The sequence below is a fragment of the Brienomyrus brachyistius genome, unplaced genomic scaffold (assembly GCF_023856365.1).
Source record: "Brienomyrus brachyistius isolate T26 unplaced genomic scaffold, BBRACH_0.4 scaffold52, whole genome shotgun sequence".
Classification (NCBI taxonomy): domain Eukaryota; kingdom Metazoa; phylum Chordata; class Actinopteri; order Osteoglossiformes; family Mormyridae; genus Brienomyrus; species Brienomyrus brachyistius.
In genome coordinates, this window is record NW_026042327.1 from 121876 (window position 1) to 135345 (window position 13470).

The window sequence follows — 13470 nt, forward strand, 5'->3', positions numbered from 1 at the left end:
CAAATTATGATAAAATTCATTTTTATAAAAACACTTTGTAATGTTACAAACATACACATCCTACTGGAAATAAAGCATTGAATTCTATTCCCGAACTTGTCATACTTTTAGGTCCCTTGGAAATCAGCCTTTGTCAGAATCAGAATCAGGAGTGCAGTTGCAGTGCTGTAGGTGTTTAGCAGTGTGACAGATCAGCTGTTTAGGAGGGAGATGGCGAGGGGAGAGAAGCTGTTCCTGTGTCGGGTGTCCTGGTCTGCAGGCTTCTATATCGTCTGCCAGAGGGCAGCAGGTCAGAAAGTCTGTGTCCAGGGTGTGTGGGATCTGTGATGATTTTCCTGCCATTTCCCTGGATCTTGAGAGAGACAGGTCCTGGACGGAGGGCAGGGGGGCACCGATGATCTTTCTGCTGTCCGTACGGTCCGCTGCAGTCTCTTCCTGTCCTGTTTGGTGGCTGCTCCATACCAGACTGTGATGGAGGGCAGGGGGGCACCGATGATCTTTCTGCTGTCTGTACGGTCCGCTGCAGTCTCTTCCTGTCCTGTTTGGTGGCTGCTCCATACCAGACTGTGATGGAGGGCAGGGGGGCACCGATGATCTTTCTGCTGTCTGTACGGTCCGCTGCAGTCTCTTCCTGTCCTGTTTGGTGGCTGCTCCATACCAGACTGTGATGGAGGGCAGGGGGCACCGATGATCTTTCTGCTGTCTGTACGGTCCGCTGCAGTCTCTTCCTGTCCTGTTTGGTGGCTGCTCCATACCAGACTGTGATAGAGGGCAGGGGGGCACCGATGATCTTTCTGCTGTCTGTACGGTCCGCTGCAGTCTCTTCCTGTCCTGGTTGGTGGCTGCTCCATACCAGACTGTGATGGAGGGCAGGGGGGCACCGATGATCTTTCTGCTGTCCGTACGGTCCGCTGCAGTCTCTTCCTGTCCTGTTTGGTGGCTGCTCCATACCAGACTGTGATGGAGGGCAGGGGGGCACCGATGATCTTTCTGCTGTCTGTACGGTCCGCTGCAGTCTCTTCCTGTCCTGTTTGGTGGCTGCTCCATACCAGGCTGTGATAGAGGGCAGGGGGGCACCGATGATCTTTCTGCTGTCTGTACGGTCCGCTGCAGTCTCTTCCTGTCCTGGTTGGTGGCTGCTCCATACCAGACTGTGATGGAGGGCAGGGGGGCACCGATGATCTTTCTGCTGTCCGTACGGTCCGCTGCAGTCTCTTCCTGTCCTGTTTGGTGGCTGCTCCATACCAGACTGTGATAGAGGGCAGGGGGGCACCGATGATCTTTCTGCTGTCTGTACGGTCCGCTGCAGTCTCTTCCTGTCCTGTTTGGTGGCTGCTCCATACCAGGCTGTGATGGAGGAGCAGAGGACAGACTCAGTGACTGCAGTGTAGAACTGGATCAGCAGCTCCTGTGGAAGACTGTACTTCCTCAGTTGTCTCAGGAAGTACATCCTCTGCTGGGCCTTTTTGAGGATGGAGGAGATGTTGGTCTCCCACTTCAGGTCCTGGGAGATGGTGGTACCCAGGAACTTGAAGAACTCCACAGTAGACACCGGGCTGTCTGATATGCTGAGGGGGAGCAGTGATGACGGACGTCTCCTGAAGTCCACTGTCATCTCTACAGTCTTGTGCGTGTTCAGCTCCAGGTTGTGCTGACTGCACCAGAGTACCAGCCGCTCAACTTCCTGCCGGTATGCAGACTCATCACCATCCTGAATGAGTCCAATGATGGTGGCGTCTGCAAACTTCAGGAGTTTTACAGCTGAGTTCCTGGAGGTGCAGTCATTGGTGTAGAGGGAGAAGAGCAGTGGGGAGAGGACACATCCTTCAGGGGCACCGATACTGAGGGACCGTGTTTCAGAAGTGACCCCCCAGCCTTACTTGCTGCTTCCTGTCTGTCAGGAAGCTGGTGATCCACTGGCAGGTAGCTGGTGACACGCTGAGCTGGGAGAGTTTGGAGGAGAGGAGATTAGGCACAATGGTGTCAAAAGCCGAACTAAAGTCCACAAACAGGATCCTGGCATAAGTTCCTGGACCGTTGAGATGTTGCAGGATATAATGCAGCCCCATATTCACTGCATCATCCACCGACCTATTTGCCCGGTAGGCAAACTGCAGGGGATCCAGCTGGTGTCCTGTAATGTCCTTCAGATGGGCTAAAACCAGGTGTTCAGAGGATTTCATGACCACAGACATCAAGGCGACAGGTCTGTAGTCATTCAGTCCTGTGATGGAGGGTTTCTTGGGGACGGGATAATGGTGGAGCGTTTGAAGCAGGAGGGAACTTCACACAGCTCCAGGGATCTATTGAAGATGCGGGTGAAGATGATCAGCTGATCAGCACAGGTTCTGAAGCAGGAGGGGGAGACACCGTCTGGTCTGGGGGCTTCTTGGATTTCTGTTTCTGGGACAGCCGGCTCACATCCGCTTCGTGTATTCTGAGTTCCGGGGGGGGGGAGGTGATAGGTGTGATGGAGGTTGTGGTTTTTGTACTGTACTGTGTAGATGTACTTTGTTTAAGTACATCTGCCCTCCCCTGGTCTGCTGGAATATCACTGCTGTATGCAGTGTACATGCACCCACTGCAGTCTCCGATCCGCCTGTCGATCTCACGCTCCATCCTTCCCTCACTCGTGAACAAGACCCTGAGATACTTAAACTCCTCCACTTGGGGAAAGACCCCCTCCCCGACCCGAAGACAGCACTCCGGGCTGAAGACCATGGTCTCGGATTTGGAGATGCTGATTCTCATCTCAGCCGCCTCACACTTGGCTGCGAACTGCTCCAGTGAGAGCCGAAGGTCACGGTCTGATGAGCCCAACAGAACCACATCATCTGCAAAAAGCAGAGACCCAATCCTGAGGCCACCAAACCGGACACCCTCAACGCCCTGGTTGTGCCTAGAAATTCCATCCATAAAAGTCTAGTGACCCGCGTCCAGGGGAGGGAGAACGTGAATCCATGTTTTTACTCATCATAAGGGGTCTAATGAGCCGCAGTTAGTCTGGTTCCTCACCCAGGACCTGTTTGCCTTGGGTGACCCTACCAGGGGCATAAAGCCCCGGGCAGCTTAGCTCCTGGGATCACTGGAACACGCAAACCCCTCCACCACCATAAGGTGTCGGCTCCAGGAGAGGATGTTTATACATATATTTATAAAAAAATGTGGCATTGAAATTTTGCACTAAACCTCTTTACTATGTGTAATTATAGTTACATGAGTCCAGTTCATCGATTTGATGTAAAAATGCTGAGAACTCGATATTGCATATTTATCTATGTATCTACTTACCCTTCAAGTTCACAGACGCCCCAGCAGGAATCATCTGGTCTGGATCAGCATAGAAATGGATGGATCTGCTTCTGAAATGCGCCCCCCTGTGGGGTGTAACAGAAAGAGCCCTGAGAGGTAACAGTGTTACAGCCCACTAGCATGCATGTCTCTCTGGGTCTATAGTCAGGCCATAACATAAAAGTAAACTGGGCTCCTAGCTGGGGCTGGTCAGTGGGCAGCACTTTAATATGTGTAGCTTAATAAAAAGACCTCGCCATCTTCTGTCTTCACCGTCTTCTTCCACAATCAGCCAGTTCTTTTATACTAGAGGTGAGCAACAGACCATCCCTCCTATACAAAATGGCCACATAACAAAACTAAACAAACAAACAAAAACATATATAAATAGGTAAAAAAGAACATCAGCCAAGTCTAGTTGTGGAGGTTTTTAACAGTGATGCTAAAAGTTTCATATAATATCTAAATTTTAGATGAGACAATTTCCTTAACAGCCGACTGTAAATAAGTCTGTTTACATCAAGAGCTTCACACAGGGGCGCCGCTAAGGGGGGGAAAGTTGAGACAATTCTAAGGGCCCACGCCCTTTAGGGGCCCCCAGAGATCTGAATGGGTGTGGTAGGGGGGCCCAACCTCATATTTTGTCATAGGGCCCAAAATTGCTAGCGGCGCCCCTGGCTTCACAGCATATCAAAGTACATGAAGGCAGAGCAGAAGGATAAACAGCAGTGTGATGTCGTCCCTATTGTATGAATTATATTTATACCATGAGGGTTTGTTTCCTCTCACTGCCCACAGTGTCCTGATGAAGAGAGCAGACTCCCCTGTACCCAGCTGTGTTTCCATGAAGAGTGACAGGTCAATGAAGCAACCAGTCAAATTCAGAGAGGAACCTTTTCCTACAGATCAAAGGTAAATGTGCATTTAAACAAACACTGTTAATGACATTCAGACTCTCAGTCAAATGGCACAGAGACACATACAAGCTATGAGGAAATAACATATTTAAAATGAATGCAGCAATTTTTACCTTTAACAGATTCCATCACCTTGAGAATTTAAAAGTTTGTCTGTATTCTATATAAATAACATCTGAGGTAAATGGATGAGGATTACTGTAAAACCTGACTTTCTGTGAGCTGGAATTGGAAGTTATTTAATCACAAAGTGGATTTTAAATTTCAATCCTCAGCACAGAGCTGTAAAAACCTGGTTTGCCTGTTTCCCCCTGCATGTCCATTAAAGAATGACTCAGCAATAGATTGTTAACATGTGAGACGGATGCTTCTGTGTTAATAAATAATTTCACTCATGAATCCATTAGATTATGCTCAGACTAAGGCTTTAGTTTAACATGTTTAATGGAACAATGTGGCTTAATAATGAGGCAGGATCATCAAAAAAAAGAGAAAGACTATTGGTTTGTTAGCCAATGGAGACAATAAAATTTTGCTGATTCAGTGCAAAAATAAGTAAACATTTTTAGAAGTGAATGAAATTTCTGTAGGATAACAAGTTTAAAAAGTACACAGAACACAAAGAAAAAATCCTGAAAATACCATATAGTTCAATAAATAAATATAGATAAAAATTTTGAAATGGTTAAAACTCGGACGTTAAGGCTGGCTGTGGGGGCTGCACATCGACAGCAGGCATTGTGGTGTCTAACGGCAGCAGGCAGGAAAGATCCCCAGTAGCTTCTTAGCTCACGGTGGGGGAATGAGCTGGTGGCTGAAGGTGCCCCAAGATAGCGCCCCCTGGAGCCTCGGCTGGGTTATGGACCGGGCCAGTGAGACCGGTGCCCTGGGGCCTCAGGACATTAGAAGCTCTGAGTGGCAAGATTTATAGTGCAAGCCATGAAATGCGCCCCCCTGTGGGGTGTAAGAGAAAGAACTCTGAGAGGTAACAGTATTACAGCCCACTAGCATGCATGTCTCTCTGGGTCTATAGTCAGGCCATAACATAAAAGCAAACTGGGCTCCTAGCTGGGGCTGGTCAGTGGGCAGCACTTTAATATGTGTAGCTTAATAAAAAGACCTCGCCATCTTCTGTCTTCACCGTCTTCTTCCACAATCAGCCAGTTCTTTTATACTAGAGGAGAGTAACAGACCATCCCTCCTATCCAAAATGGCCACATAACAAAACTAAACAAACAAACAAAAACATATATAAACAGGTAAAAAGGAACATCAGTCAAGTCTAGTTGTGGAGGTTTTTAACGGTCATACTAAAAGTTTCATATAATATCTAAATTTTAGATGAGACAATTTCCTTAAAAGCTGACTGTAAATAAGTCTGTTTACATCAAGAGCTTCACAGCATATCAAAGTACATGAAGGCAGAGCAGAAGGCTAAACAGCAGTTTGATGCCGTCCCCATTGTATGAATTATATTTATACCATGAGGGTTTGTTTCCTCTCACTGCCCACAGTGTCCTGATGAAGAGAGCAGACTCCCCTGTACCCAGCTGTGTTTCCATGAAGAGTGACGTGTCAATGAAGCAACCAATCAAATTCAGAGAGGAACCTTTTCCTACAGATCAAAGGTAAATGTGCATTTAAACAAACACTGTTAATGAAATTCAGACTCTCAGTCAAATGGCACAGAGACACATACAAGCTATGAGGAAATAACATATTTATAATGAATGCAGCAATTTTTACCTTTAACAGATTCCATCACCTTGAGAATTTAAAAGTTTGTCTGTATTCTATATAAATAACATCTGAGGTAAATGGATGAGGATTACTGGAAAACTGGACTTTCATCCGTTCTCATCCCCTGAGTATAAAATAGGATGATTTGTTGATCCAAGAGGGGAAATTCTCTTGTGTTCAGCAGCAAACTGTTGTTATTTATATGATTAAAAACAGAGAGCAGCTTTTACCACATTAAAAATGGGACGTTAAGGCTGGCTGTGGGGGCTGCACATCGACAGCAGGCATTGTGGTGTCTAACGGCAGCAGGCAGGAAAGATCCCCAGTAGCGCTTCTTAGCTCACGGTGGGGGAATGAGCCGGTGGCTGAAGGTGCCCCAAGATAGCGCCCCCTGGAGCCTCGGCTGGGTTATGGACCGGGCCAGTGGGGCCAGTGCCCTGGGGCCTCAGGACATTAGAAGCTGTGTGTTGCAACATTTATAGTGCAAGCCATGAAATGCCCCCCCTGTGGGGTGTAAGAGAAAGAACGTAGAAGAAGAAGAAAGAGGTAACAGTGTTACAGCCCACTAGCATGTATGTCTCTCTGGGTCTATGGTCAAACCATAGGGCACTTAGCACACGCCAGCCGCCTGGGGTAGTTGGCACGGTTTTTCGAAAGTCTTGCTGGATGTGTTGAATAGCAGCACATCCAAATTCTCAAACCTGCTCAGAGCAGGTTTGTTCTGCATAAACAGGGATTAGCTCACAGATTAATAGTGTCCGTGCATGGAAATCCGTTCAGTCATGGCCTCGCCATTCATATACGTAAAATCAACAAACACATACATACACACACAAACTCATACATACAAACATATATATATATATATATATATATATATATATATATATATATATATATGAATGAAATGTTGTGTTTGTACTTCACTTTAACTTGTTCCCATATCCTGCATGATTGTGCATGTATTTTATCTGTAATTATGACAATAAAAGAATGATGAAACACTGGAAACATAATACTACATTCAAGTGATAAATACAATAACTAAAAACTACTTACACATTTAATTTGTCGGACACTTTTTGCCAGCCGTCTTTACTGGTTTGGGTCGCTTTTGATGCACTAAATAAAACTACATAAGCATAAATGAATGTATACAAATGAATACAGAATACAAACGTATATTTAAAAATATGCAATACGCAACTCAATATGTTTTGTAACATTAATTAGTCTCATGTCATACCTTGGGGTTATTTACACTCCCACCAAAATTATGTGTGTTCCAAGCAATACCCACAAACACAAATATTTTTCAAATCTGTATCATTTGGAAAATAAAGCATAAACATCAGTGAAATGTACGTAAGTAGCTTCTCATAACAAGACTAACCTCTGCACTGGACGTTCTAGCACTGACAGCTTACCAAGGCGTTCCCCTTTCTCGCTAAGTCTCTTATCTCCTATACATATTTTACCCTTTCTTACCAGTCCATCTTCATCAGTGACAGTCTCTAAAATCCGTCCCAGTTTCCATTCACATCTGGGTAACAAGTCATCCACAAGCATCACTGTATCTCCCACTTGTACATTTCTCTTTGGTTTGTGCCAACGCTGTCTTGCAATAATAATGTGGAGATACTCCCTTTCCAGTGACTCCAAAATTGTTCCGCCAGATACTGTACTCTGCGCCATCTCCTTTGTCCATAATCGTCCTCCCTAACACACTTCCCTGGTGGAGGTAGAGCCATGTTGGACTTCATTGTAAGTAGATGATTGGCTGTGAGTGGTTCCATAGTATCAGGGTTGCACAGGTTGTCCACAGTAAGTGGGCGACTGTTGAGTATAGCCATGACTTCATAAAACAACGTTCGCAGAGAAGTACCGTTGCGTCTGCAAGAGGCAAATGATAATGTGGAGTTCAACACACTCCTTATGGTCCTTATCTGGCTCTCCCACACACCTCCGGCGTGACAGGAGTGAGGTGCGTTGAAAACAAAATCACAATGGTTTTCGGATAGAAAGGTGGTGAGTCTGGGAGTGTCAAGTTCTTGTAAAGCTTTGTTCAATTCGTTCTTTGCCCCCACAAAGTTGGTGCCTTGATCACATTGGATTTGTCTAACAACACCACAAATTGCAATGAAACATCTCAGACCATTTATAAAGGCATCAGTGGACATATCCTCTAACATTTCATTATGGATCGCTCATGAGCAGAAGCAAATGAACAGCAAACCATATCTTTTATGCTGCTTTCTTCCCTCTCTAGTGGTAAAGGGACCAAACAGTCCATGCCACACTATGAGAAAGGTGGGGAGGGCTCTACACCTTCCTTTGGAAGGTCACTCATCCTTTGACCTTCTGCAGGTCTTCTGAGTCTCTGGCAAGTGACACACTGCCGGATAAAAGATGCAACTGCTCTGCTTATTCCAGGAGTCCAATAGCCATTGGATCTGATTTCATTGATGGTAAAGCCCTCACCTTGATGTTTTACTCTTTCATGATAATGACTAATTATCAGCTTAGTCAGATGATGGTTTTTTGATAAGATCACTGGGTGTCTGAGTAAGTTGGAGAAGGATGATCGACTGAGCCTTCCTCCCCCCCTGATCATGCCATCTGCATCTAAAAAGGCATCTACTGTAGGTGCTGCACCTTGGGATGATCTGGCAGCCGACTTCCCTTTTTCAGTAACGTTATTTCTTGCTTGTATACCTGCTTTCGGAGGTGTTTGACGATGACACGCCCTGCACTTTCCAATGCACTTACATTAGCGAGTCCATTTATTTTTCCTTTAACTCCTCGCAAAAGGCATGAAACGGCCTTAGTAGCCTGCAACCATGATGAGAACTCGGACAAGCGGTCAGCAGCACTACACCCCTGTATGCAGTGTTCCAGTTCTTCACACCTCTGGATCACCTATGAGAGGTTCCAATACTACATCTGTTATTATCGATATTTCCTGTTTCCAGAGGAACACAGAAGCACTAAACCAATTTGAGGAAAACAACTCATTTATGGTTTTCCCTCTAGAGGCAGTGTCTAATGGATTCTCTTCTGTTGAGACATAAAGCCATTGTTGAGGATTTGTACTGTGGCGAATTGTCTGAACCCTATTGGCTACAAACGTGTGAAAGAGTCATGCATCATTATTTATATTGCCCAGAACTACTTTTGAGTAGTTTGGAGTCTGCCACATTCGAATAGCTAAGCTCTTCTCTAAGCATATTGCTGACTGTAACTGAGACTACTGCCGCTGATAATACTAGCCTTGGTATGGTGGTCGCCTTTGTGGGAGCTACATGTGAATTTGGCAAAGTCTTGGAAAGATGGGAATTCGCCACCTTCCATGAGGGCTACCGTAACCCGACGATTCCAGCGCAATGCTAACTAGTCAGGTAGCTTCTGAATTAATGTTTGATTTTCCCCACAGTCACTCAGTATGTCTAGGCCCTTTGCATGAGGCATAGTTTGAAACAGGCATTTAAAAATCAGAAAATGTTCGTAGAACCTTCAGCATCTTTGGACCGTATTTGCGGCCATTTTGAGAGCCTCTCCAGAAATGCCCTTTGGATGATGAATGGCTGACCGTATGGCTGACTGTATGGCTGACCGTATGGCTGACCGTATCACTGACCATATGGCTGACTGTATCGCTGACCGCATGGCTGACCGTATGGCTGACCGTATCGCTGACCGTATCACTGACCGTATCGCTGACCGTATGGCTGACCGTATGGCTGACCGTATCGCTGACCGTATGGCTGACTGTATCACTGACCGTGTCGCTGACCGTATGGCTGACTGTATGGCTGACCGTATGGCTGACCGCATGGCTGACCGTATGGCTGACCGTATCATTTACCGTATGGCTGACCGTATCACTGACCGTATCGCTGACCGTATCGCTGACCATATGGCTGACCGTATGGCTGACCGTATGGCTGACCGTGTCACTGACCATATCACTGACCGTATCGCTGACCATATGGCTGACCGTATCGCTGACCATATGGCTGACCGTATCACTGACTGTATGGCTGACCGTATGGCTGACCGTATCGCTGACCATATGGCTGACCGTATCACTGACCGTATGGCTGACTGTATGGCTGACCGTATGGCTGACCGTATCGCTGACCGTATGGCTGACCGTATCACTGACCGTATCGCTGACCGTATGGCTGACCGTATGGCTGACCGTATCACTGACCGTATCGCTGACCGTATGGCTGACCGTATGGCTGACCGTATCGCTGACCGTATGGCTGACCGTATCGCTGACCGTATGGCTGACCGTATCGCTGACCGTATCGCTGACCGTATCGCTGACCGTATGGCTGACCGTATGGCTGACTGTATGGCTGACCGTATCGCTGACCATATGGCTGACTGTATGGCTGACCGTATGGCTGACCTTATCGCTGACCGTATGGCTGACCTTATCGCTGACCGTATCGCTGACCGTATGGCTGACCGTATCACTGACCGTATGGCTGACTATATGGCTGACCGTATCGCTGACCGAGCTTATTCCAAGCATCTTTGCATGCCTCATCATCACTTCCGTAGAATGTGCCCTCAAGACATTTATGAGCAGAACCACTGATATATTTCTTAAGGTAATACAGCTTATCTGCTGAAGAGATACCTGTTCTCTGAATGAGTACATAAAGGATGCCTTCCATTCAATAAAATGAATTGGATCCCCGTTAAACACAGCAGGCTCTGGCATTGGGAGCCTGTTAACGGCTTTGCTGTTCTGAATAGCTTGAGCCAGGTAAGACACATCAGTGAGGGATGGTGTTGTGACATCATGCGAAGGTTAACGTCTATTATAGGTGCTTTGTGTGTTGCAGTCAAACTTAAAGGTCTGGCCATACATTTCATGTTTAATTTCTCTGTCATAGGCTTGTAATCTGGCACGAGCAACCTCTATATGCCTTTCAGCCTGCAGATTTTCTAATTCAGATCTCTGGCCTTCTAATTCTTTTCTGTGTTGCTCCTCTAGTATTCTTATCTTTTCTTGTTGCTTTCTTTCTACTTGGGCTATTTTATACTCTGCCTCCTTTGCTGCAAGCTCTGCAGCTGCTTCTGCCCTTTTCGCAGATATACTAGAGTACTCTGAGTGGTGACTGGCGATTGACTGGGAGGCAGCGCCATATACTGAGTGAGCATAGTCAGACACTGACAGTTGATGCAGACGACGACCTTCAAGATCGGCATCAAAATCTCCATCTACTGCAGTCAACCTTTTGTACACAATTTTAATTATGTCATTAGTTACAGCTTCACATGCGTGAATCTTGATAATTCATTAGTCGGTGTGATACGTTCCCTTATTTCTCCATAAACTTTCATAAGATCATTCTTTTCCCTTTCAAGGATATCTGCTATATTGGCCAGATTAGTTTCTGATATGTTTTCTTTTAATTCTTCCCTTGATTTACATAACAGAATTTTCCAATGTTTATATAAGCTAAGTGTCACGATCGCAGGCTGACGAAGCGGCGATCGTGCGGGTAAGGAAGCAGGCAGGCAGAGTACGGGATCAAACACGGGTTTAATGAATATACGGGGACCGGGAAACAACTCACGCTTACAAACATCAATGACAGACTGAAAAAGGAAAACTGGGGAGACCAGGACTTAAATGCACAGGACTGATTGAAAGCAAACGGACACAGCTGGGTACGATCCGGGAAACACACGTGGGTAAGCAGGGGGCGTGGTACACAGGAGGAGCGGACGAGCCGTGCATGACAGAACCCCCCCCCCAAAGGCGCGCTACACTCTTGCAAAACATGGCAAGAGACAGAACATAAGACAGGAGCTGACAAAGGGACGGGAAGGCAGAGAGACAGATCAGGAAGGGAGAAACAGAGGGAACAGGAGGAACAAAAGGAGCGGGAGTGACGGGAGGGAACGACGGGAAACCAGGAGCGGAGCGGGGCAGAACAAAGGGACCAAGAACAGAGGACAGCGGGATAGAGGCAGGAGGAGGGACAAACACAGGCAGGACCGGGGCAGGAAAGGGAGAGAAGGAGGGGGAACTAAGGGGAGCCCGAGGGAGCCCCAGCGGGCGACGGGCGGCAGCCGGAGGGGCCGCAGACGGCCGAGAGGCCGGAGCCGGAGGGGACCGAGAAGGGGCCGAGGAGACAGGGCGAGGGACCCGCGGAGGGGCCAGGGAGGGAGCAGGAGGGAGCACCAGGGAAGGGGACGAGGGAGCTGGAAGGGGCCAGGGCGAAGGCAAGGAGAGGGGGGGAGCCGCCGTAGGCGGCGACGTCCTCCGACGGGCCGAAGGTGGGGGCCCCGCAGGCGACCAAGGAACCGCCGTCGGGGAGCCCCCAGGCGACCGACCAGGCACCGGAGGGGGGAGCGAGTCAGGGCGACGAGGCACCAGAGAGGGACCCGCAGGTGACAGCCGACCCGGAGGGCCAGGACCCGCAGGCGCCAACCGAGCCCCAGCGCAGGCGAGGCAGGGCGAGCCAGGGGGCAGGGCGGGCGGGACTCCAGCCCTGCGTCTGTGTCCCCTTCCCCTGCGGGACACAGACAGGCCGACCCCAGGTCGGGGTCGACATCGCCAGGGCGAGGGACAAGGGGTCACATGTTCTGTCCCCGAGGGGTCCCATTCCAGCTCCTCCACCTCCGAAGAGGGAGGAGCCAAAATGGAGTCGTCTGGGACCACCTCGGGGACTAGGGTGAAAGGGACAGGAGCTGGGGCTGCTGCAGGCGGAGGGACAGGAGCTGCTGCGGGCGGAGGGACTGGAGCTGCTGCGGGCGGAGGGACTGGAGCTGCTGCGGGCGGAGGGGGCGCCTCTGGAGCTGCTGCGGGCGGAGGGGGCGCCTCTGGAGCTGCTGCGGGCGGAGGGGGCGCCTCTGGAGCTGCTGCAGGCGGAGGGGGTGCCTCTGGAGCTCTCCTGAGCTTGATCAGCCTCCGGAGGTCCTCAGCCATCCTCTCCAGATCGGAATACGGGGAGTCTGGAGAGAAGGAGGCGAAATCCTGCCCCAATTGCGCAGTGAGCCTTTCCCCCTCCGGGGGGCCCTGTGGGGCCGGTTCCCCCATCACCCTCCAGTACAGTCCCTGGAGGGTGAAGTACCTGTCGGCGAGGGCCGCGGGCGATATGGGCGTGGCCCCTTTAAGAGGGCGGGGTATTCGCGGGATGGCTTCCCTCACCGCCTTACACCCTCTCCAAGTTGTCAGCCGCTCGGGCCGGTTATCGCACCGCTTGGGGGGCGGCAGCTGTTCCGCAAGGAGGGGCTCTGGGTCCGGGAAGACAAAGGGCTCGTCCTCTTCATCCTCGCTCGGAGCCCAGAGCCTCGCCAGGGAGCAGGGTCCCAGACCGTACGGTCCCAGGTCGGGACCCAGGACGAGCTCCTCCTCCTCTTGAGGGAGCCAGGGGCTGGAGAGCGAGCAGGAGGAGCTGACGAGCCAGGCATGACACTAAGCAACTTTTTTTTTCTTTTTTACACAATTCCTCCCTTTGGTAAGCATGCATTTTCTCCATTATAACCTTTGGAC

General features: G+C 49.0%; 2 protein-coding genes across 3 annotated transcripts in view; one reads left to right on the forward strand and one right to left on the reverse strand.

Moving 5' to 3' along the window:
- LOC125723844 (uncharacterized) overlaps nt 1-13470 on the reverse strand; it is a 214739-nt gene that overhangs the window by 93854 nt on the left and 107415 nt on the right. The window lies entirely within an intron of this gene.
- LOC125723832 (NACHT, LRR and PYD domains-containing protein 12-like) overlaps nt 1-13470 on the forward strand; it is a 240480-nt gene that overhangs the window by 1773 nt on the left and 225237 nt on the right. Inside the window, exons 2-4 of one of the 2 annotated variants that reach the window (XM_049000660.1) lie at nt 3307-3408; nt 4090-4203; nt 5723-5836. In XM_049000660.1, the coding sequence (XP_048856617.1) occupies nt 3347-3408; nt 4090-4203; nt 5723-5836 (290 nt within the window). In that variant the 5' untranslated portion in view covers nt 3307-3346. Of the gene's footprint in view, nt 1-3306; nt 3409-4089; nt 4204-5722; nt 5837-9239; nt 9347-13470 lie in introns of those variants that run through there. The other variant, XM_049000661.1, reaches the window with a different exon arrangement.